This window comes from Netta rufina (assembly GCF_964035555.1).
Source record: "Netta rufina genome assembly, chromosome: 18".
Lineage (NCBI taxonomy): Eukaryota > Metazoa > Chordata > Aves > Anseriformes > Anatidae > Netta > Netta rufina.
The window spans coordinates 5,332,094-5,355,791 of NC_140142.1; the positions used below are offsets into that span (position 1 = coordinate 5,332,094).

Consider the following 23,698-nt stretch of genomic DNA (forward strand, 5'->3'; position numbering starts at 1 on the left):
TTGGCCCTGAGCCCCTTCAGGATGCTGAGGATGCTCCCCCAGCTCCAGAGGAGATGGAAAGAGAAGGATACTGAGACTAATGAATTTCCACTGGTATCTTTATTGTCTTTAACAACAAAGGAAACATGATCTCTGTGTATATTAAATGATATGGTAAAAACTAAGACAAAATGTAACATTCAGAATGCTGAGAACTACACTACAAAAAAATAAATAAATAAATAAATAAAATAAAATATTAACAGAGAAAAATAATTTTTAAAATGTTGTGTCATTTTCCCGAATACCCTTTTATTTCTGTTAGGATTATTATTAATGAAAATGTTATGATAACACTAATAATGATAAAAATGATACGATATAGTATGAATCAAAATATTTGCATATTATTAAGAATACATTCTCTGAATACATAACAGATGCTAAAGAAGCAAGTATGGAAACAATTTCCTCACTGCATTCTTGAGCTCCTGATTCCTCATGCTGTAGATGAGGGGGTTCACTACTGGAGGCACCATTGAGTACAGAAATGCCACCACTAGGTCCAGGGATGGAGAGGAAATGGAGGGAGGCTTCAGGTAGGCAAATATGGCAGTACTGACGAACAGAGAGACCACGGCCAGGTGAGGGAGGCACGTGGAAAAGGCTTTGTGCTTGCCCTGCTCAGAGGGAATGCTCAGCACTGCCCTGAAGATCTGCACATAGGACAGCACAATGAAAACAAAACAACCAAAGGCCAAAAAAACACTAAAAACAAGTGCTCTAACTTCCCTGAGGTAAGTATTTGAGCAAGAGAGCTTGAGGATGTGGGGGATTTCACAGAAGAACTGGTCCACAACAGTGCCATAGCAGAGGGGCAGGGAAAATGTGTTGGCCGTGTGCAGGACAGCATTGAGAAAGCCACTGCCCCAGGCAGCTGCTGCCATCTGGGCACAAGCTCTGCTGCCCACGAGGCTCCCGTAGTGCAGGGGCTTGCAGATGGCAACGTAGCGGTCGTAGGCCATGACGGTGAGAAGGGAATACTCTGCTACAATCAAGAAGACAAAAAAGAAGACCTGAGCAGCACAGCCTTGATAGGAGATGACCCTGGTATCCCAGAGAGAATTGGCCATGGCTTTGGGCAGAGTGGTGGAGATGCAGCCCAGGTCGAGGAGGGCGAGGTTGAGCAGGAAGAAGTACATGGGGGTGTGCAGGCGGTGGTCGCAGGCTACGGCGCTGAGGATGAGGCCGTTGCCCAGGAGGGCAGCCAGGTAGATGCCCAGGAAGATCGCAAAGTGCAGGAGCTGCAGTTCGCGCGTGTCTGTGAATGCCAGCAGCAGGAACTCACTGACTGAGCTGCTGTTGGGCATTTGCTGACATTAAGCACAGCTGCCTGTTGAAGATGAGAATGCAGATCAAAGTTAGAACAGACTTAAATGAAGAAAACGTATTCCCTATCTTAGCACACCCCCCAGGCGATCTTCTCTCTTTACAGGAGAACCTGTCAGAATCTCATTGTTTCCATTCTGATCTCTCTGTGCAATACTCTGGGATTCTCAGTCTCCTGTACAATCCTGAAAACAAAGTACCCTCAAACTTGCCTCCTCTGCAGTGCAGGAATCGGAAAGCACTGAACCAAAAAAAAAAAAAAAAAAGCCTTCTCCTTCAGATAAACAAAGCCTCAATCTTCTTCTGAAACTGACCCCTTATAAATGCCATTCTCTAAAGCATCTTCCACTCCTTTCTGGAGAAACAGAGAGACCCATCCTGACAGATGCTATCAGCCATCAGATGTGCCAGCTGTAGGAGACCCCTCTGGCAACCCCACCTGCAGTGCCCTGCTGCCAGAGCCTCACGGTGTCAAGAGCCTGCAGATGTGTCCTGCCACACTCTGCCCTCTGTTGTTGCGCTCCTCAGTGCCTCCAAGCCCTCTCTCCTCTCCTCTCTGTGTGCCAGCTGCGGTCAGAGCCCCCAGCCCTGCTGCGCTGTGCAGAGGAGCTGCTCCTGGGCACAGCTCTCTCTCTGCAGCACTGTCCTCTTGCCAGGAGCTCTGCTTGGGCCCAAGAGCCCAGCCCAGCTCAGCAGCACAGCACCCAACCATGGCATAGCTTACTCTGTGCCCTTGGGCTCCCTCGAGGTGTCCCCAAGGCCTCAGGGCTGACAGCTCCCCAAGGCAGCAGGGTCTCTGCTGGGGTGTGCTGATTGAAGGAGACTGAAGTCATCACTGACCTCTTCTCTCTGTAGATGCCAGAGACTAATTTTTTAAAGTGTGATTTGTGCTTTGGATTGTGGTTGTCAAGCATGTCGTGCTTTGTCCTGGCATACAGCTCAGCACCACGTAGCTCATCCTCACCCCTGAAATGCTAATATGTTGAGATAAGGACGGTTTGATTGCAAAAGGAAAGGAAGAGATGTTGCTGCTGCTGCTGATGATGATGGTGATAATGTAGTTTAATAAATCAAGCGATGCACAGTGAAGTTGCTCACCACACACTGAACAATACACAGCCCGTCCCCAGGCAGGGGTCCCCCTGAACCTGGGCAGCCTGCCTCAGGATCTCCTGTGTAGGTCCTTTGATCTTGCTTTGTTTTATGTCAAAATCAGCAGTGGTGGGACTTCATTCAGTCCACAGACGTCCACCATTATCTTCCACTCCCCATTAGAATTTTGCACTGTCCGTATGGGACTATTAAAGGGTGAGAGAGCCTTGCTGATCACTCCTTGGCTCTCCAGTCAATGAACCAGCTCATGCAGGGGAGTCAGGGAGTCTCTGTCAGTGCAATACTGCCTCAGGTGCACTGTTGTGGTAGCGATTGGCACCTGCTGCTCATTGGCCATCAGCACCTCCAGAGCAGAAGGGTCCTGTGAGAGAGTGGGCAAGGTAGACAACTGTTTAAAGGTAAGCCTTTGGATCTTTGAAGTACCCTTTCCTGAAGGAGTCTATACTAAGGATGCACAGAGCTTCTGGGCCAGTCTCAAGGGGTTGCTTTTGCCACTCTTTCCCATTAGACTCACATCAGCCTCCAATACAGTTGACTACTGGGATTCTCCCATCATTCCAGAAATACAATTGGGTTCTGGCCCTTTTAGCTCAATGGCATTACACTACACTGTGCATTGGTGTCCTTTAAAACCTAACACCTCCTGTGGGTCTGTGTTAAGCAAGTAATCCTCAAAGTCCAATACACCCAGTTGCCTCCTTCCTCCCCCCGGTTGGAGGTAGAACCCCTCTAGTCCCGCTCATAGTATTCATTACTCTGTTTGGAGGACTGCCCACTAGAAACAGGAGCAGCAATTTTCTCAGAAGAACCACTTTTTGTGAATGTTTTTCCTTGTGCTTCATGTATCCATGCCTCTAGGATGGAGGTAGATTTTCCATCCCATTTACTCATGGCTTCTCCGTGATCACACAGTTAAAACCACAGAGCTGCACGTGGTATGTACCCACTATATCACCTTTCTTGAGTAGAGGGACACTTATACCTGAGAGCTGAGGTATTGGTTCGTACAGGTGGGGAGGAAGATGTATTCTCTTGTAGTTCTTGGACCTACTCAGACAGTTTCTCCATAGACGAGACACAGGTTTGTAGGGAAGAAGAGAGACTTTCTTTGTAATGCCATAGCTGGCTAGCCGATTCATCCACCATGGGTTCCTCTTGGTCTTTCCTGGTCATTACTGCCAACGAATTGGTATATGATTATGGTGCGCTCTCTACAAACTTCTGTCACATGGGTCATGTGCAGTTGACTTCATCGGGATCTTTGGACAGCTGTTAGTTTTCTAGGTTTCTACAAATCACCTTCAGCATGGGTAATTCCCTCAGGTACAGGATACCCCTGTGCATGGTGGTCCACTTGCCTGGTTGACATAGAAGATCTTCCTTCAAGGGATACCTTTCTTTCAGGCCTGAGAGGATTAAGTTCCTTGTGCCCTTTTCCACTGGCTTTCTCAATCACCCCTCACCTACAGGAGGATCCCAGCTGCTTGGCTTCCCTGCCCTCTAAATCCAGACTGTTAGCCCCCTTCTCTCAGCACTGGAGCAGCCAGCTGACAATGTGCTCACCGAGATGATGGCTAAAATATTTTCCCATGTCTCGTAGCTTACATTGGGATAGGGATCACATGGTTTCTGATGCTTATATGACCTCTTCTTCTTCGTCATCCTGCTTCCATGATGGCCCAGCTTAGGAGAAACCTGCCTCTTCTTCCTCTTCCTTTCTTGTCTCGGTGCCTGAGTTTCTTTCCTTTCTAAAGAAAAACTGACTTTTACACCCATTGTTTTCTCTTGCATAAAGAGGCAACCGATACTGGCACAGGCTGGTTCTCTGGCCCAGCCATGGGGCCCATTGCAGGTGCTGGAGTGGCTGCAGGGCCCATCACTGGAGTTGTTCTGGCTGCAGGGCCTTTTGGATGAGTTGGAGTGGCTGCAGGGCCTATCGCAGGTTTGGGAGTAGCTATAGGGCCTGTCACGAGTGTCAATTTAACTTTAGGCCCACCTCTAGGAGCTGGAGTGCCTGCAGGGCCTGTTGCAGGGTTTGGAGTGGCTTTGGACAGGCCATATGCCTGTCCTGGAGGAGAAGGGGGATGTGCAGGAGAAAGAGAGAGGGAAGAAGTGGTGAAAAGCATCCCCCACTGTCCATCCCAGTTCCACACACCCTGCATAGGTTTACTCCCCAAGGACAAAAGGCAAAGAGTTTAAAAGAGTGTAATTCTAAATAATTTCTATGAGATGAAGAGATGGTTCCTGAGGTATGGAGGAGCAATTATTTTATCCTGTCAGAAGTCAGCGTTATCCAATACAGCAAAACAGTAACCTTAAACCAGCCCCCAGAACGGATAAAGAGCACGCCATGGATGACAATTAGTAACGTGCTGTACAACACAATTCTGAAAACAAGCACCACAGACCCCGGATCAAAAATATCAATGCTGTGATCAGCAACTGTTAAACTGATCTAATGCTTATAACAATTTACTTTTAAAACGCTGTGGTCAGCTCTGTCATCTCAACCTTTGTGCTCCATGCTAGGCACCAAAAAGCCTTGCTGTGGTTTGACCCAGCAGGCAGCTCAGAACTGTACAGATATTCATCCAATGGACTGCAGGAGAGAAGAGGGAGAAAAAAAAAAGTAAAAGTTTATGAGTTGATATAAGAGCAGATTAATAGGACACAAAGGAAATAATAATAACAACAATAGCAATAAATTGTTGTTATTATATATTTCACTATTATTATTATTATTATTATTATTATTATTATTATTATTATTATTATTATTATTATTATTATTATTATTATAGACACAGATATAATTATTATTATGGCCTGGCACATCAGACCCACAAAATATACCAGGCTCTAGTAGACACCAGTGCACAGAGTACCCTAATGCCATCAAGCTAGAAAGAGGTAGAACCCACTTGTATTTCTGGAGTGACAGCAGGATCCCAAGCGTTAACTGTACTGGAGGCTGAAGTGAGTCTAACTGGGAAGGAATGACAAAAGCATCCCATTGGGACTCGCTCGGAGGCTATGTGCATCCTCAGCATAGACTGCTTCAGGAGAGGGAACTTCAAAGTTCCAAGGTAGGGCTTTGACATAGCTGCCTTGGAGACAAAGGACATGAAACAGTTGTCTACCTTGCTTGGCCTTCCACAGAATCCTTCTGTTGGGGGTTTGCTGAGGGTTGAAGAACAGCAGGTGCCAATGGCTACCATGGTGGTGCACCTGAGGCAGCGTCATGCTAACCAAGACTCCCTGATTGCCATCCATGAACTGGGTCATCCACTGGAGAGCCAAGGTGTAGATGCAGAGCTTGGCAGCGTGGTTTAGTGATGGCCTTGTCAGCACTAAGGTAAAGTTGCCTGACCTGGGTGACACGTCCCAGAGTAGTGTCAGGCACAATGCAATTCTTTTTGCCTTCTGCATCTATAGCACAGGAAGTAGGACTTTGCCCTACTCTATTGACTAGGCAGGTCTTTTCACATTACTCAGTTTAGGTTTGTGTGGCTGGAGGGGGACAATTTCCCAAAAGAGGCCAATCTCATGGGTACAGCTACAGCCACAGGAAGATTTTTTTTTTTTTTCACTTTTCACCTTGAGTTTTCCACAGAAGACCCAAGAGACACCCTGGATGTCCAGTTGTTTACAATATTCATTTTAAATTTCTCAGGATCCAACGGTCATTTCAAATTAATTTAATTTAATTTTATTTTATTTTATTTTATTTTATTTTATTTTATTTTATTTTATTTTATTTTATTTTATTTTATTTTATTTTATTTTTTATTTTTTCCCTGATTATCTTAAAAAGTTTTCCATGTGCTGAACTGTGCTACAGTTACAGGGACAAAGACTACTGCTGGCAGTGGAGGTGTCAGACCTCGGGAGGTTTTTCTTCCCGATCAAGGCCTCCAAAGAAGTCACCCTGGATCAATAGTAATTGGAGAATGATGCTCAAAACTGAAATACAGCAAAATTCAGCCTTTAAAACAAAAAAAAAAAGTTTTGTATTAGCTGTTTTTATGAAATCTTCTTCCTTAACTACTTCATCCAAGCTCTGCCATTAGCTGTACAAGTCTTGAAGTCATGAAGAAACCTATGGAAGAGATGTCAGGAGTTTCTGCATTTTAATGAGTACCATGGTGTATTTTGGTCTGATGCTATGACGCTCAGGTACTGAGAGGAGAACAATGCAACTGCTAGAGAAAGTGAAGTCAGGAGGAAAAGTTGAAGTGATTTGGAGTATTAATGGGCCCACTGAGGGCTGTTACTAATGAAGCCTCCCCAGGGCCTTGTTAGGGCAGATAATTGGAGGCCATGGTTACAGACAGGCAAAGCACTGTGCTGAGAAAAGTCTTGTATTCTTCTGATGAAGCAGAAGAGCCAAGGCCTCATCCCTGGAAGTGGGAGGGGAGATCCTGCACACCCACGTCTGTGTCAGGGCTCTTCCTGGGGTCTGTGGGATGTGGTGGGCAGTGTGATGCCATGAGAAGAACAGTGGTATGACACCTCTGAGGTGCTGTACAACGTTGAAATGAATCAATGAGGCCCCATCACAATGAGTATAACATATCTCCTCCTAAGCTCTAGCCAAAGGGACAGCTATGGCTGTTGTCTCTGTTACTCAGGTTTATGAGGACACTGCTTCTCATTAAAACACCAGGACCTCATTGCCTCCTTGCCGCCACCCATGAACCAGGCAGGGCTCGTACCATTCTCCTCACTTGGCCATGCACATCCCCATCTCCTACTGACCAGGAAGCGTCCTGTGGAAGGTGTGAAGGGAAAGGATCTCCATTCCCAGAGGACAATGGTCAAGGCCTGGCCCTTGTGCTTGCTGACACACATCCACTTTTCTTACACATAGTTTCACCTTCGCATTTGCCTTTGTCTCCTTGTCCTCACTGCCTCCAGGGTTCTGCTCTAACGAGCTCCAAGGGAGGCTGTGTCAGTGCTGACCCTCAGGGGGACACTGCAGGAAACTTGCCTCTGACTTGCACTTCTGGAGAGATGTCTTCAATTGTCTCTGAGTGCCTGAGGTTCGTGGGCTCATCAGCAAAGCCCCCAGAGGGGTGATTGCAGTGCCTTGGGCTGGTGCTGTGCTGCTGAGCTGGGCCGGGCTTGTGGGACAGAGAGAGCTCGTGTCAAGAGGGCCCTGGTGCAGAGAGACAGCTGTGCCCAGGAGCAGCTCCTCCGCACAGCGCAGCAGGGCTGGGGGCTCTGACCGCAGCTGGCACACAGAGAAGAGAGAAGGAGAGAGGGCTTGGAGGCAGTTGGCAGTGGGAGGATGCTGAGAGCTGCCTGCAGGAGAAACCTGCACAGCCCTTGACAAGGTAAGGGTCTGGCTGCAGGGCCATGCAGCTGCAGGTCCTGGAAGGGTCTCCTGCTGGGTCTTGTTTCTGGGAGGGCAGTGGGTAATGCAGTAGGCTTTGAGAGTCCTGCTGGGTTGCAGTGCGAGGTGAGGAAGTCTGGCAGAAACCTCAAGTATAGCCATAGGCCAGGTCTCCCTGGTCTGCCCAGAACACCCTGCTCGAGCAGGCCATGTCAGGCTCTCTGTCAGCTGCCTCATAGTTCTTGCAGCCATGGAAAAGAAGACAAGCTCCCAAGCTCTGTCTGGCTTTCTGTGGCCCTCCTCCCTCAGCAGCCTTCTCCAGTGTCTTCTCCAGTTTTTCAGAGAAACAGTCTAATGGGATGGTCCTGCAACTCACATAGGGGTGACACAGGGCAGGTAAGAACAGGACTGGTGGGCAGAGCTGCTCTGCTTGATCTTCACCAAGGGACACTCCCACAGGGTATCAAGAGGAATGCACAGGAAATGTGAGGACTTTCAGCAACCCAATACCTGTCCTAGGCATTGCAGGGCCTACTGGGATAGAATAAAGCAAACAAAATCCCTACAGCTCAGCTCAGCACTCAGATGAGTTGTTTGCAACAACTAACAAGAAGAAGGCACTTGAGGTTCCCTCATGTTCCTGCTTCCCTCCTGCTGCACAGGAGGAAGGAATGCTAGGGAGCCCACAACTACCCATTCTTCCAGTGCCACTCTCAGCTAGCACCAGCCACAGCTCAAGCATGAGAGCTGCAGAAAATGTCTTCACATACTGAGGCTTGGTCTGGGGTGTACTCTAAGGCTTGCAATAGTTCTTCCTCAAAGAAATATTTTCTAACTTTTTCTACCATTTTCTCTCAAATAGGCAGCCATGTTCAATGTCAGAAAATGCCCAACATCAGCTCTGTGAGCGAGTTCCTCCTGCTGGCATTCGCAGACACGCGCGAGCTGCAGCTCCTGCACTTCGCGCTCTTCCTGGGCATCTACCTGGCTGCCCTCCTGGGCAACGGCCTCATCCTCAGCGCCGTAGCATGCGACCACCGCCTCCACACCCCCATGTACTTCTTCCTCCTCAATCTCGCCCTCCTTGACGTGGGCTGCATCTCCACCACTCTGCCCAAAGCCATGGCCAATGCCCTCTGGGACACCAGGGCCATCTCCTATCAAGGATGTGCTGCACAGGTCTTCTTTTTTGTCTATTTTATTGGAGCAGAGTTTTCCCTTTTCACCATCATGGCCTATGACCGCTACGTTGCCATCTGCAAGCCCCTGCACTACGGGAGCCTCCTGGGCAGCAGAGCTTGTGCCCAGATGGCAGCAGCCGCCTGGGGCAGTGGCTTTCTCAATGCTGTCCTGCACACAGCCAACACATTTTCCCTTCCCCTCTGCCGAGGCAACTCTGTTGACCAATTCTTTTGTCAAATTCCCCAGATCATCAAGCTCTCCTGCTCAGATGCCTACCTCAGGGAAGTTGAGCTACTTGTTTTCAGTCTTTCTTTTGTATTTGGTTGTTTTATTTTCATTGTATTGTCCTATGTGCAAATCTTCAGGGCAGTGCTGAGGATGTCCTCTGTAGAGGGCCGACACAAAGCCTTTTCCACGTGCCTCCCTCACCTGGCCATGGTCTCTCTGTTTGTCAGTACAGACATCTTTGCCTACCTGAAGCCCCCCTCCCTCTCTTCCCCATCCATGGACCTTGTGGTGGCAGCTCTGTACTCAGTGGTGTCTCCAGCAGTGAATCCCCTCATCTACAGCATGAGGAACCAGGATCTCAAGGATGCCTTGAGGAGACTGATGACTAGAGATGTTTCAAAATCAAAAAAAATAGCCCATTTTCTTCTGCATATGACCCAGAATGCACTGCACAGATACACACATAGAGAGATGAACACGAGCGAGCACAAAAGCCATCAGCCATTCCTACAAGTCTCATGAAGGCCAGTGGGGCAGACAGTGTCACGAGGTTAATTAACATGCCTTGGGAAGTCACCTTTATCCAGCTCTGAGATGTGCTTCCTTGAAGCAAGGTCCCTGTGATCACTCCTCATGCCGTGGGGCATCTCAGAGGAGGGCAGAGCAGGGCAAAGCACTGCAGGGCTGAGGTGCCTCCCAGCCTCTGGCAGTGGCTGCAGGAACCAGAGGGACACTGCAGGCACTGCAGTGCACTGTGCGTGGTGTGCAAGGCAGAGACTCGTGTCTCGCAACAGCCCTGTGTGTATGAGGAGTGTGGGAGGCCAGCTCAGATGTGGACACCTCACAGAGCGCTGTCGTTGCCCTGTGTGACTCCAGAACCAACCCCCAGTGTCTCTGTGAGATTTCTGTAACCTCCCTCTCACAGGTTCATTACAGATACCCCTCTCTGCTATGTCACACTACCCTGCCTTTCTGGACCAGGCCATCAAGCGTTTGGATCAGAGAGATTTCTGGGGACTTGGAAAAAGCAGACAGCAAACTTGTCTTCAGGAAGGACAAGAAAAAGGACTGGGAGATTTGCAGTTGTCACCTCTGCCCATGGGAACATGATGGGGAAAGTCCTGCCGCAGGTGAAGCAGTAGGGGAGGGGAGAGAAGGGAATGTGGTGAACCTGGATTTGGCAAGGCCTTTGCCATAGTCTCCTGGAGTCTCCCTTTAGCCACATTGCTGATATTCACACTGAAGAAGGGGACGAAGTTGGGGAGGGGAGAAGTTGGCTGGACATTAGTAGTACAAAGTGCTCCTGCCAGCCAGTTACCAGCAGCACCCTTCAGTCATGGGCACTTGGGCCAACACTGTTGACCCTTTTTTATCTCCCTTTATGTTGGCATGGAGCACTTTTCCCAGTCTTGATCTTTTCAACATGAGTTGAAACAAAGGATCACTGAGTATTCTGAAACTCAATACCATGTTGTTGTTGTTGTTGTTATTATTATTATTATTATTATTATTATTATTATTATTACTTTCCCTCTGAAGCACAATCACAGAATCATACAATGGTTGAGTTGGAAAGCACCTTGACGATCATCTAGTTCCAGCCCCCCTGCCATAGGCAGGGACACCACCCCCTAGATCAGGTTCCTCAGGGCCTCATCTAACATGGCCTTGAACACCCCCAAGGATGGAACATCCACAGCCTCAGCCACTGCATTCCACTCCCTGGAATGCAAGTCATCAATCCCATAGACTTGTACTTCTTGAGCTTCTTCAGGTGGCCTCAAATCTTCTCTTCACTTACAACAGGTGGGAATTTGCACCCCCAGCCACCAACTATGGGTTCAGGGAATGAAAGACTTGTGAAGCCTGACTGGCAGGGAAGACTGAAGAAAAGAAGTTGTTGAGTCCCTCAGCCTTTTCCATGTCTGTCATTACCAGTTCACTCTTCTCATTCATCACAGGGGGTTCAATGTCCTTGGCCTTCCTTTTCTGAGCAAGGTACCTACAGAATCTCTTCCTGTTATTCTTTTCATCCCCTGCTAATCTCAGTTCCATCCATGCCTTGGTTTTCTTTATCCCATCCCTCCACATCTGAAACTGAAACATGTGAGAGGACCTGGAAAAAGTAGACTAGGATCCACAGAAGGCACTTGGGAAACAAAACTTGTACATAGGAAGCATGATTTTGTGGAGGTGCAGAGCTGATGGGCACATTGCTCAGGATGCGCCTAAAGACCTTTGTGCCCTTTTCCCTCCTGACTACAATGCTACTTCCTTCTCAGGAATGAAGGAGCCAACAGAGGTGAGACAGATACACTGAGATGTTAAATGTCATCAGAAAGCTGATCCCAACAAGATATGGGGAGGTCAGGAGCAGCAGTGAGATTATGGGGTGGGAAGAGGAGCATGGCCAGCAGAAATTAATGATTTCATAGAGGTAAGAGCATTCATGCAATGCCAGTAGTGCAGTAACACTGACTTAAAACAGTCACATATGGCCCTTAACTTACTTGAAACAGTAATTTTATTCCCCAACCTAAATACTAATATAATACTCTGAAATGAAGCAGTTTTCTCTCTTGATTACCCTAATCCCTTCTGTCAACACTAACATTAAAATGCTCTATTTAACCCTAGACTTCTTGGCAGACCTAAAACATCCCTAAACCACAGAGCTTGTCTGTACCTTAACCACAGAACTGTCACCACAAGCAGAACACCAAACACTCCCACTAAAACTTTGCTTAATCTCTAACCCAGAAAGTGAAAAAGAGGTACCGAGGAGACGAGAGTGAGCTCAGCTCTGTCTCAGGATCTCCTGCCCCAGCAGGAGGAATGTGACTGTGGCAGGGACTGTGAGGTCACTTCTGTCTCTGCACTTGATAGGGCAGCAGCAGGAACGTGTCACAGAAAGGGACTGGGAGGTCACTTGTGTCTGGAGGTGGCAGGTCAGCCTTGACTTCTCCCTGGGATCTGCACTTTTGGGCCGACATCTGGCAGTGGAAAGGGGACATTCAGCAGGGTCTATGTAATCAACATGAGTTTTGTGCCTGGAAGATGAGGGAGGGAGCACACCATGATAGAAAAGCAATGACAATGCAACTACAGGTGAACACCAGTATTTCTTCTCCTGGGATGAATATGCATCCTGAAAAATCACATTTCTTCATGATAGAAATTACACTTCACATGAGACATTTTACAGAAAGGATTGAGTCTTTTGAGCCGATGAGTTGTTGCTTTATCATTCAAGTACTGAAAAAAATACTGGGTATTCTGGCAGAGCTTTGCTGTCTGACCATAAGCAACCAGGGTGTGTTGGGTCTGTCTGAGCTGGAGTCACCTTTTCCCTGCAGCAGCCCACACAGTGCTGTGCTCTGCACTCGTAGCTGGAACAGCACTGATATCACTCCAGTGTTGTGTCTCTTGCTGCATAGTGCTGGCACAGCATCAGGACTCCTTCCAAGCCCCCAGGAGCCAGCAGGCTGGGGGTGGGCAAGTGATGGGGAGGGGACATTGCTGGGGCAGCTGACCTAAACCAACCAAAGGGATATTCCATAACACCTGAAGTCACACTCAGCAATAAAAGGGGGGCTCTCGTGGGGGAGGGGGCTGTTCCTCCTGAACAACCACTACGCGTTTGAGGCCCTGCTACCCAGGACGTGGCCAAACACCGCTCGCTGACGGGAAGTAGAGAATAATTTTTTCTCTCTCTGTGCTTCCGTGCAGATTGATTGTTTCTTTTGTCTCTGTTTTTCCTCCCCATTCCTTTTCCCTTTAATTAAACCTTTCTCATCTCTAACCTCTAGTTCTCTGTGTTGTATTTTCTCCCCCTTCCTCTTTGAGGAGAGGGGGAGTGAGAGAGTGGTTGTGGTGGAGCTCAGCTGCCCACCTGAGTAAAACCACCACACATGGCCAGCGGAAATTAATGATTTCATAGAGGTAAGAGCATTCATGCAATGCCAATGCTGCAGTAACACTGACTTAAAACAGTAATGTATGTCCCTTACCTTACTGGAAACAGTGATTTTAATCCCTAAACCTAAATGCTAATACAACACTCTGAAAGGAATCAATTTTCTCTCTTGATAACCATAATCCCTTCACTTACCACTAACATTAAAATGCTCTATTTAACCCTAAACTCCTAGGCAGATGTAAAACACCCGTAAACCACAGAGCTTGTCCATACCTCAACCACAGACGTGACAGAAAAAGCAGAACACCAAACAATCCCACTAAAACTTTACATAATCTCTAACCCAGAAAGTAAAAAGAGATACCAAGGGGGCTAGAGAAAGCTCAGCTCTGCCTCAGGATCTCCTACCCCATCAGCAGGAATGTGACTGTGGCAGGGACTGTGAGGTCACTTCTGTCTCTGCACTTGATAGGGCAGCAGCAGGAACGTGTCATGGAAAGGGACTGGGAGGTCACTTCTGTCTGGAGGTGGCAGGTGACAGTCCTGTGTCTTGACATAGAACTGGGATGTGGACTTTTGGTCTGACATCTGGCAGTGGCCCTGCTAGGCCAGCACAAGGCACCTGCTTGGCATGCTGACTGGGAGATCCCCTCTGCCTCCAGAGCCAGGAGGACCCAGGCAGAAAGAAGGCCCCCAGATGGGTTGTCCTGTCCCTTCTGCTTGAGTCCATGAGTGGGCAGTAGCAGGCACAAGGCTTGGCTGTGTGTAGCCAAGAAGCTGCAAGGCCAGCAGCAGGCCCCTGGCTTGGAAGCTGCTGCTGAGTATCTATGACGTGACCTTAGCTTCGTTTTTCAAGGAACAGCTGGTGAGGGTTGATGAGACAGTGAAATGATGGAAATGCTGGGATGAGAGCAAGGTGGTGAACAGAGATGGGTGTCTGCAGACTTCCAGGAAACAAGACAAAGTGTGGGACAGCATATGAAAATGTGCAGAGGAGAAGGCAGAGAGTGCTGTCAAGAATGGAAGGACCCAACAGCCCTGTCACTTTAGCTAGAGCTTATCAGAAGACGACATATAGTCATTGCAGTGCAGCCTCTTTGCTTCCTTGCAACCCTGTGCAGAGGCAGGGTGGTGTCAGACCAGTGTTCTTCTCATGGCATCACACTGCCCACCACATTCCTCGGACCTCCAGAAAAAGTCCTGAGCCAGACAGGGGGGTGCAGGATCTCCCCTCACAGTTCCAGGGGTCAGGCTTTAGACCTTTTGCTTCACCAAAACCAACCAAGACTTCTCTCAGCACAGTGCTTTGCCTGTCTGTAATCATGGCCTCCAATTATCTGCCCCAAGCAGTCCCTGGGGAGGCTTTGTTAGTAACAGCTCTCAGTGGGGCCCATTAATACTCCAAGTCACTTCAGCTTTTCCTTTTGAGTTTGCTTTTTCGCTCAGTTGCATCATTCTCCTCTCAGTACCCAACTTTCATTGACTCAGCACCAAAACATACAATGGAACTCATTAAAACACAGAAACTCCTAAGGAGCCATGTCTCTTCCACCGTTTTCTTCAAGTATTCAAGACTTGTTCAGCTAATTGGAGAGCTTTCATGTTGTAGTTAAGGGGGAAGATTTCAAAGAGTACCTAATAAAAATCTTTCTTCATTTTAAAGGCTGAATTTTGTTGTGTTTCAGTTTAGAGCATCATTCCCCTGGTTATATTGGTCTAGGGTTTCTCCTTTGAAGCCCTGCTTAGGTGGGAAGAACAGGAGTTTTCCTATTTCAAAACAAACAACAGGAAATCATGCTGCAATTTAAAAAAAAAAAAAAAGTTCAAGTTCCTTATTTTGTTGCCTCCAGTGATGTTTACCTTCCCAAAAGGATGACTGTACATGATGTATTTTACAGTGATTTAAATATCTGTGTTAATATTAATCCATATCATACTAATTCAATGATAAACGAGGAGGGTCTTACTAAGGAAACCATTAGACAGACTGCTGAGAGATGGGCGACCTTGAACTCACTGAAACTCCAAGCAGCAACTGGGTCACTGAGAGTGGTCTGAATGATTAAACGGTAAGAGGAGGGCAAACCAGGAGAATGATGGGAAGTGCATAGGTCCAGACAGGCAGCTGGAAAGGGGGCATTCAGCAGGGTCTATGTTATCAAGATGAGTTTTGTGCCTGGAAGATGAGGGAGGGAGCACACCATGATAGAAAAGCAATGCCAATGCAACTACAGGTGAACACCAGTATTTCTTCTCCTGGGATGAATATGCATCCTGAAAAATCACATTTCTTCATGATAGAAATTACACTTCACGTGAGACATTTTACAGCAAGGATTGAGTCTTTTGAGCTGATGAGTTGTTGCTTTATTATTCAAGTACTGAAAAAAATACTGGGTATTCTGGCAGAGCTTTGCTGTCTGACCATAAGCAACCAGGGAAAACCTCCAGTGGCCCTGTTGTGTTTGAGGCACTTCCCCGGACCAGCAGATGTCAGAAAAGACCTGCAGAAGGCCAGAGCCCTTTAGGAAAATCAGGTGGAGCCAGGTGGAGTTCCCAGGGCACCTCCACTGCCAGCAGTGGTCTTTGTCCCTGTAACTGCAGCCCAGCCCAGCACAGGAACACCCCTTCAAAGACAAAGCTCTTCTTCAGTGGGTTCCTTGGATTGACCTAGATTTGAAATGGCCACTGGAAACCTGAGATACTCTCCCTTACTTAAACTAGACACTTGAACATCTGTTGATGACCTTCCTGGGTCATCTTTAGCAAACTCAGGCTGAAAAACTCAAGTATAGCATGCTTCAAATGGCTGAGGCAGAACCCATCAGCTTGCCCCACTTTGGAAATGGCCCCCGTCCAACTAACATTTTGAAAGCAACAAATACGGAATGACCCTGCAGGTCAATGTGCAGAGTAAGGGAAAGTCACACATATTGTGCTGGAGTAGCAGAAGGCAAAAAGCATTGCATTGTGCCTCAGAATAATCAAGGAGACCTAATCCAGTTCATTCATGAGGAAAAGCAGAGAGAAGGACGTTGATTTTGGCCTAACATGAAGAAGGATGTGCATCATTGGTGAAGGAACCGTCATTTGTGCCATCACCAATGTGAGTTACACAAGCACCACTGCACCTAATGGTAACCTGTCCGCCCCAGATTAGTATTCCCACAGGGCAGGGGAAAGGGAGACAACAGCCAAGGGACACATCTGAGTGTTGAAGGTGGGGCCCAGCAGAGACAAGGAGTCAAGGCAGTTGGTTGGGGAGGCCAGGAGAAGCAGCCCAAGGGGTGGTGCTGCTTGTGAGGACACGATTGTAGCAGCAGCCTGAGTGGGCAGCAGCTGTGCGCAGGCAAGGGGAGGCCAGGAAGCGCATGGCAAGAGCGCTCCTGCCAGCAGAGCCAAGGCCGGGGCCGAGCCCAAGGACAGAGGCAGGCCCAGGGCAGGGGGCTGCAAGGGCCATGCTGAGCTCCCTGCCCCTGCAGCAGTCGCCCTGGCCCTCAGCAGATGTGCTGGCCGGCATGCACGGGGAGGTGCTGGCGTGCATCAGAGAGCAGCAAGGAGGGCGCTGGAGAGGGCTGGGGCCAGGCAGGTGGCAGAGCCACTTGCAGGGGCTGGCTGGGGGTCCCCTCTGCTGCAGCCAGCGCATGCAGCGTGGCAGGAGGAGGACAGGCAGGGCTCGTGGCCACAGGGCATAGCCTGGCCCTGGGCTGTTCCTGATATCCCTGCAGGTCCTGTCAGGCTGTGGTGAGGGGACGAATGCCCTGGGCCCACTTCCTTCTCTGCCCAGGCCAGCAAGGGCCCAGAGAGGCCTCCTCTCCCCTGCCCCTGCAGCTCTGGGCTCCCTTTATGCAGCCCTGGCTCTACAGCACCAAGCCCTGCTGGGACCCCTCCCCTTCATGCTGCCACTGCTCCCTGATGCTGCTGTTTCCCTCTGCCGGGCACTGCCCAGCCCAGCCCAGCCCCTGCCCACCTCTCCCCAGGTCCCTACCCTCTCCCCAGCCCAGCCCAGCAGCCCAGGCTGTGCTGGCCCCAGGGCAGTGCCCACCGCAGGCTGCTGCAGGGCTCTGGGCACGGCCACCACAGCCCCAGCCCCTCAAAGGCACTGCAGCTGCTGGCACAAAGGCGGCTCTGGACCTCCCCAGCAGCCCTGCATTCAGGAGATGGAGGTCCGTGAAGCTGCAGGAGCCCTGCTCTTTTGCCTGGGAGATCCCCAGCACACAGTGCCTGTGCCCCGCAAGGCCAACCCCACTCCCTAGGCCAGCACAAGAGGCCTGGCCCAGCCACAGAGCAGCTCCACATTCCTCTCCAGCATGCCATTTGCCATCAGATCCAACAGCAGTGGACACTCCCAGGCATGACATAAGCCAATTATTGTTTGCTGAGCCATGGCCAGCCAAGAAGGGAGCTGCCAGTGCAGCACTAAACTGAACACTCTGAAATTCTGATCCATGGTGAAGACCTGAAAAGCAAGAGGCCCATTCATGCAGCAGTTCCTTGGGTATATTCCTTCTACCAACTTTGGAAGAGCTGTGCAAAGAAAGAGATGCCCCTTTACAGACAATTAGACTGTCAGTAAGATGCATGAGATCTCAGTGGGAGAACACAAGCGAACAATGTGGAAGCCAAAAGACAACAGCAGTGAAAAGGCCACATCATGCTGCAGGCCATGGCCATGGCTCCAGGGAAGCAGCAGCCCCGACCCAAAGGCAGCAGAGAGGCAGAGCCCAGCAGGCAGTGAGGGGAAGCTCCAAGGGCCACCGGGGCTGCTCCTGCATGTGTCAGCTGGGCTCTTGGCCCTGAGCCCCTCCTGCGTGCTGGGGCTGCTCCCCCAGCTCCAGAGGAGATGGGAAGAGATGTCAGCTCAGACATCTCATGCATTCTCATGCATTTTTTTATTGTCTATATCTACTGAGGAAGCCTAGTTCTATAGGTAAATTAGATTACCTGATCAAAGTAATTAAAATAATAAACAGGTAGGCTGCTAAGATTAATATTTAACTCAAAATGTTATCATGTGTTTGCTAAACTAGTTCTAAAGTATATTAGAAATGAAAGATTATCTCAACTCTTTTTGGATATGCTAGAAGAATGGATAAATTGATGAGAACTTTAGTGATGCTTTAACAAATGTTTAAATTGTTTGTTTATAACATCCTTCAATTCCTGGTTCCTCATGCTGTAGATGAGGGGGTTCACTGCTGGAGGCACCACTGAGTATAAAAATGACACCACCAGGTCCAGGGATGGGAATGAGTTTGAAGGGTGCCTCAGGGAGGCAGACGTGCCAGTACTGACAAAGAGGGAGACCACAGCCAGGTGAGGGAGGCACGTGGAAAAGGCTTTGTGCCGGCCCTGGGAAGAGGACATCCTCAGCACTGCCCTGAAGATCTGCACATAGGACACCACAATGAAAACAAAGCAACCAAGGACTAAAGAAACACTAAACACAAGTGCCCCGACTTCCCTGAGGTAGGCATCTGAGCAGGAGAGCTTGAGGATCTGGGGGATTTCACAGAAGAACTGATCCACAACAGTGCCATAGCAGAGGGGCAGGGAAAATGTGTTGGCCGTGTGCAGGACAGCATTGAGAAAGCCACTGCCCCAGGCAGCTGCTGCCATCTGGGCACAAGCTCTGCTGCCCAGGAGGCTCCCGTAGTGCAGGGGTTTGCAGATGGCAACGTAGCGGTCATAGGCCATGACAGTGAGAAGGGAATACTCTGCTGTGATAAAGAAGACAAAGAGAAAGACCTGTGCAGCACAGCCTTGATAGGAGATGGCCCTGGTGTCCAACAGAGAATTGGCCATGGCTTTGGGCAGAGTGGTGGAGATGCAGCCCAGGTCAAGGAGGGCGAGGTTGAGGAGGAAGAAGTACATGGGGGTGTGGAGGCGGTGGTGGCAGGCTACGGCGCTGAGGATGAGGCCGTTGCCCAGGAGGGCAGCCAGGTAGATGCCCAGGAAGAGCGCGAAGTGCAGGAGCTGCAGCTCGCGCGTGTCTGCGAATGCCAGCAGCAGGAACTCGCTCACAGAGCTGATGTTGGGCATTTGCTTTGGACATGGAGACTGCAAAATGAGAAACAAATATACATATATAGAGTCTTATGATTAAAGTCTTTGACTAAAATTCAGTAAATTCCCAGTGAAAGCCTTACATTCCCTGTTTCCAAGAGCACCTTTATCTATCTCCTTGTCTGGAGCCCTGCTTTGTATTTGCTGAGTGTCCTGTACACAGCAGCCACTTCTGCCCATCAGCCCCCAGTGGGACACATGCTCCACTGCACTGACAAATGTCATTGCTGTGGGGGCAAAGCTCAGCCAGAGGGCACATCCAGGAGGGCTGCTCTGTCCATCCCCTGGTGCCCAGCTGTTGGCTCCTTGCAGCACTCACCTGGGGGATGGATGCACACAGAGGCTGTGTTGAAAAACCACATCCCCTTGTCTGCAGGACCTAAAGAAGAGCTCAGAAAAACCCTGGTGCAGTGTGTAAGCAGAGTGAAAAGAAGGGATATTCTCACGTTCATCACTAACCTGTTTGTGTCTCAGTTCAATGCAATAGGAAGCTCAGTCACCAGTGCAAATCCAGCTACCCCATTAACACAGAGCCTGCCCCACAATCAGAGCAGGAAGAGGCAGGCAGAGAGTGCCGAAAGTGCCTTCTCTTTGCAGGCAGCCCCTGCACTGCCCTTCCTTTGCCCAAGCCCCTGGGCTCCCAGGCAGGCTGAGTGCAGGGACCCTGCTCTGCACCACAGCCCTGGGCAGCCCTTCCTGCACCCCCGGCTTCTCCTTCCTCCAGGATCTACAGCTGCATTGCCCTCCAGCCAGAGACTTACCGGGTTCAGGGCTGGGAAGTGCTCTCCCCCAGTGAGCTCTGTGCATCCTGCCACTTCTGCCTGCCTTTAAGCACTCTGTCTCTGCAGGCAGTGCCCCCAGCACTGCTGCGCTGTGCAGAGGAGCTGCTCCTGGGCACAGCTGTCTCTCTGCACCAGGACCCTCTTGCCACGAGCTCTCTCTGTCCCATGAGCCTGGCCCAGCTCAGCAGCACAGCACCAGACCAAGGCACTGCAATCACCCCTCTGGGGGCTTTGCTGATGAGCCCACGAACCTCAGGCACTCAGAGACAATTGAAGACATCTCTCCAGAAGTCCAAGTCAGAGGCAAGTTTCCTGCAGTGTCCCCCTGAGGGCCAGCACTGACACAGCCTCCCTTGGAGCTCGTTAGAGCAGAACCCTGGAGGCAGTGAGGACAAGGAGACAAAGGCTATGTGAAGGTGACACTGATGTGTAGGAAATATGGATGTGTTTCACCAAGCACAAGGGCCGGGCCTTGTCCCTTGGCCCATAGGAAAGGAGATCCTTTCCCTTGACAGGTTGCTCAGGGCTCTTTGTTGGGCAGTAGGAGATGGGGATGTGCATTGCCAAGTGCAGGAGAATGGTACGACCCCTGCCTGCTACATGGGTTGGCGAGGAGTTAATTAGGCTCCGTTGCTTTGATGATTAGCAGTCTCCTTATAAGGCTCAGTGGCAGAGACAACAGACATAGCCATGAACACAAATATCTCATAAGGCAGCTCTGTAGGAAGCTGGCCTGGTTCCTGGTGAGCAGTCACCACTGCTTGTATGGCATCCCTCGTGGTGCCTAAGACCCTCCTCAACCTGCGCACTGCTCACTCAGCAGGGTCCCAGTCTGCCCCCATGTGTGGGGTTCCTCTTCCTCTGCTGCATGACTGGGCTCTTCTTCTTGTAAATGTCAAGAGGTTTCTCAAGGCAAAATCCTTCAGTTTCTAAAGATTCCCCCACACTGATTCTGTCAGCCATTCATGGCTGCAAGCAGACAGTTCAACCTTTGTGTCATTGTGCTATCTCTGAGAAGACAGCAGCATCAGGAGCTGCAGGAAAGTTTGGGTTATACAGGAGTAACCAATTGAATGGAATTGCAGCACAGAGTCACAGAAGGTAGGGGATGGAAGGCTGCCAGGTTCCACCTCTTCTGTGCTTCCTTCTCATGCATGCCGCCAGTTTGTCTGAAGCAGTGTCCAAAATGTTTGGGGCTCTGCAGGTGAAAATTGGAAGGGCCAAAGACAAGGTGGAGCTCAATCTGTATATGACTCTCAAAGACAAACACTGTTGAAAGAACTACTTTAAAAAAGGAGGATTAAGGAGAATCATCATCCTTTATTGGATGTGGGGGAAATCTGGTAAGGATCTCGAGATAAGGTAAAGGCTGAGGTACTTAATTCATTCTTTACATCTGACTCTACCAGCAAGACCAGTTGTTGCCTTGGACATTTCTTCCTCCTCATGGACAGTGCCAACATTCCAGGGCACGCTTCGTGGGTTTTTCTCCTCCCCTTCTCTTTCCTACTACCAAAGTAAACTCCATCAGGGTGGAAACCAATCCCGAAGTAGGCATCCCAACCCAGCAGGCTCCTTGCGGCCTCTCAGCCAAGCAGACACAAGTCACCTCAGCAGCAGCTTCCAAGCCAGGGGCCTGATGCTGGCCTTGCAGCTTCTTGGCTAGACACAGCCAAGCCTTGTGCCTGCTGATGCCCAGTCATGGACTCAAGCAGAAGGGACAGGACAACCCATCTGGGGGCCTTCTTTCTGCCTGGGTCCTCCTGGCTCTGGAGGCAGAGGGGATCCCCCAGTCAGCATGCCAAGCAGGTGCCTTCTGCTGGCCTAGCAGGGCCACTGCCAGATGTCAGCCCAAAAGTGCAGATCCCAGGGAGAAGCCAAGGGTGACCTGCCACCTCCAGACACAAGTGACCTCCCAGTCCCTTTGCGTGACACGTTCCTGCTGCTGCCCTATCAAGTGCAGAGACAGAATTGACCTCACAGTCACTGCCACAGTCACATTCCTCCTGCTGTGGCTGGAGATGCTGAGGCAGAGCTGAGCTCATCAAAGCATTCCCAGTCATTTCCTCCTTGTGTCCCACAAACTGATCAGATCCATGGCCCCTCACATTCAGCTTTGAATGCCATTTGACTACACAGCAACCTCAGTTCCTGCCTTGCCCCAAGGTGCCAAGCGTCTTAAGGTAAGGTTTAGGAGGGGTGTTGAAGCTGAGAAGGTTAATGCACAGGTACAGGGACTTTCAATGTTATTTGTACATGTATGGTATTAGGGACTATGGCTCACCTATCTGAATTAAAGATTAAGGAATAATTAGTTTTTTGTGTTACCGAGTGTTTGGTATTTTGTTTAAGGTGTGACATCTGTGGTTAGGGTATTGTCAAGTTTTGTGGTCTAGGGTTTGTTTAGCTGTGTTAAGAAGAATGAAGTGATCTTTAAGGTCCCTTTGAACCAAAACCATTCTATGATTCTGTGATCCGATGTTTCTGTGATTACCTGTGACACTGCTACCGTTGTCCTTACAAAGCTCATAATGTCTCTCCTCAGAGATTTTAACCAAGATTTTTGGTTAGTCCAGCTGGCATCCTCTTACAAGTAGTGTCCCCCAGGGGTCAGTACTGCGACCTATCTTGTTTAAGGTCTTTATTGATGACCTAGATGAGGGGATTGAGTGTACCCTCAGTAAGTCTGCAGATGACACCCGGTTGGGAGGTAGTGTTGATCTGTCTGAGGATCTGTAGGTGGCCCTTCAGAGGGACCTGGAGAGGCTGGATTGCTGGGTTGAGGTGAATGGGATGAGGTTGAACAAGGCCAAGTGCAGGGTCCTGCACTTTGGCCACAATAACTCCATGCAACGCTATAGGCTTGGGGCAGACTGGCTAGAAGACTGTGAAGAAGAAAAGGACCTGGGAGTGTTGATGGATGCTCGGCTGAACACGAGCCAGCCGTGTGCCCAGGTGGCCAAATAGGCCAAGGGCATCCTGGCCTGTATTAGAAATAGTGCAGCCAGCAGGAGCAGGGAGGTGATCGTCCTCCTGTACTCAGCTCTGGTGAGGCCACACCTTGAGCACTGTGTTCAGTTTTGGGCCACTCATTACAAGAAGGACATCGAGGCACTGGAACATGTCCAGAGAAGGGCAACCAAACTGTTGAGGGGACTGGAGCACAGGTCTTATGAGAAGTGGCTGAGGGAACTGAGATTATTTACTTTGGCGAAGAGGAGGCTCAGGGGACACCTCATTGCACTCTACAACTCCCTGAAGAGAGGTTGTGATGAGGTGGGGGTCAGCCTCTTCTCTCAGATAACTAATGATAGGACTCGAGGAAATGGCCACAAGTTGTGTCTGGGGATGTTTAGATCAGATATCATGAAAAACTTTTCTAGTCGGGAACTGGAATGGTCTGCTCAGGGAGGTGGTGGACTCACTGACCATCACAGTGTTCAAGAAGCACCAGGACAAGATGCTAGGAGATATGGCTTAGTAGCTTAGTGGGTACTCTTAGTGATAGGAAGGTTGGACTAAATGATCCTGTATGTCCTTTCCAAATTTGTGTTTTTATGATTTCTATGACTCTATCATAGGACAAGGGGAATGGTTTTAAACTTCAAGAGGGTAGATTTAGATTCGATAGTCAGAAGAAATTCTTGACTTGGAGGTGAGGCACTGGCACTTGTGCAGTGGGTCGAGAGGTCACCCAGAGGGAGT

The 23,698-nt window shown here is 49.5% G+C and overlaps 3 protein-coding genes across 3 annotated transcripts; 1 reads left to right on the top strand and 2 right to left on the bottom strand.

Annotated features, from left to right (window-relative positions):
- Positions 1-422: 422 nt before the first annotated feature.
- Positions 423-1,349, bottom strand: LOC311216345 (olfactory receptor 14C36-like; the record flags this gene model as incomplete). Its single annotated transcript, XM_084297890.1, has 1 exon — positions 423-1,349. The coding sequence occupies one exon, from the start codon at positions 1,347-1,349 to the stop codon at positions 423-425; it is 927 nt and encodes a 308-aa protein (XP_084154016.1).
- A 7,352-nt stretch (positions 1,350-8,701) lies between these two features.
- Positions 8,702-9,748, top strand: LOC311216346 (olfactory receptor 14C36-like; the record flags this gene model as incomplete). Its single annotated transcript, XM_084297891.1, has 1 exon — positions 8,702-9,748. The coding sequence occupies one exon, from the start codon at positions 8,702-8,704 to the stop codon at positions 9,746-9,748; it is 1,047 nt and encodes a 348-aa protein (XP_084154017.1).
- Positions 9,749-18,254: 8,506 nt separating this feature from the next.
- Positions 18,255-19,187, bottom strand: LOC311216347 (olfactory receptor 14C36-like; the record flags this gene model as incomplete). The annotated part of the gene is made up of 1 exon (XM_084297892.1): positions 18,255-19,187. One exon carries the CDS (start codon positions 19,185-19,187, stop codon positions 18,255-18,257), a length of 933 nt encoding a protein of 310 aa, XP_084154018.1.
- Between the last annotated feature and the right edge of the window lie 4,511 nt (positions 19,188-23,698).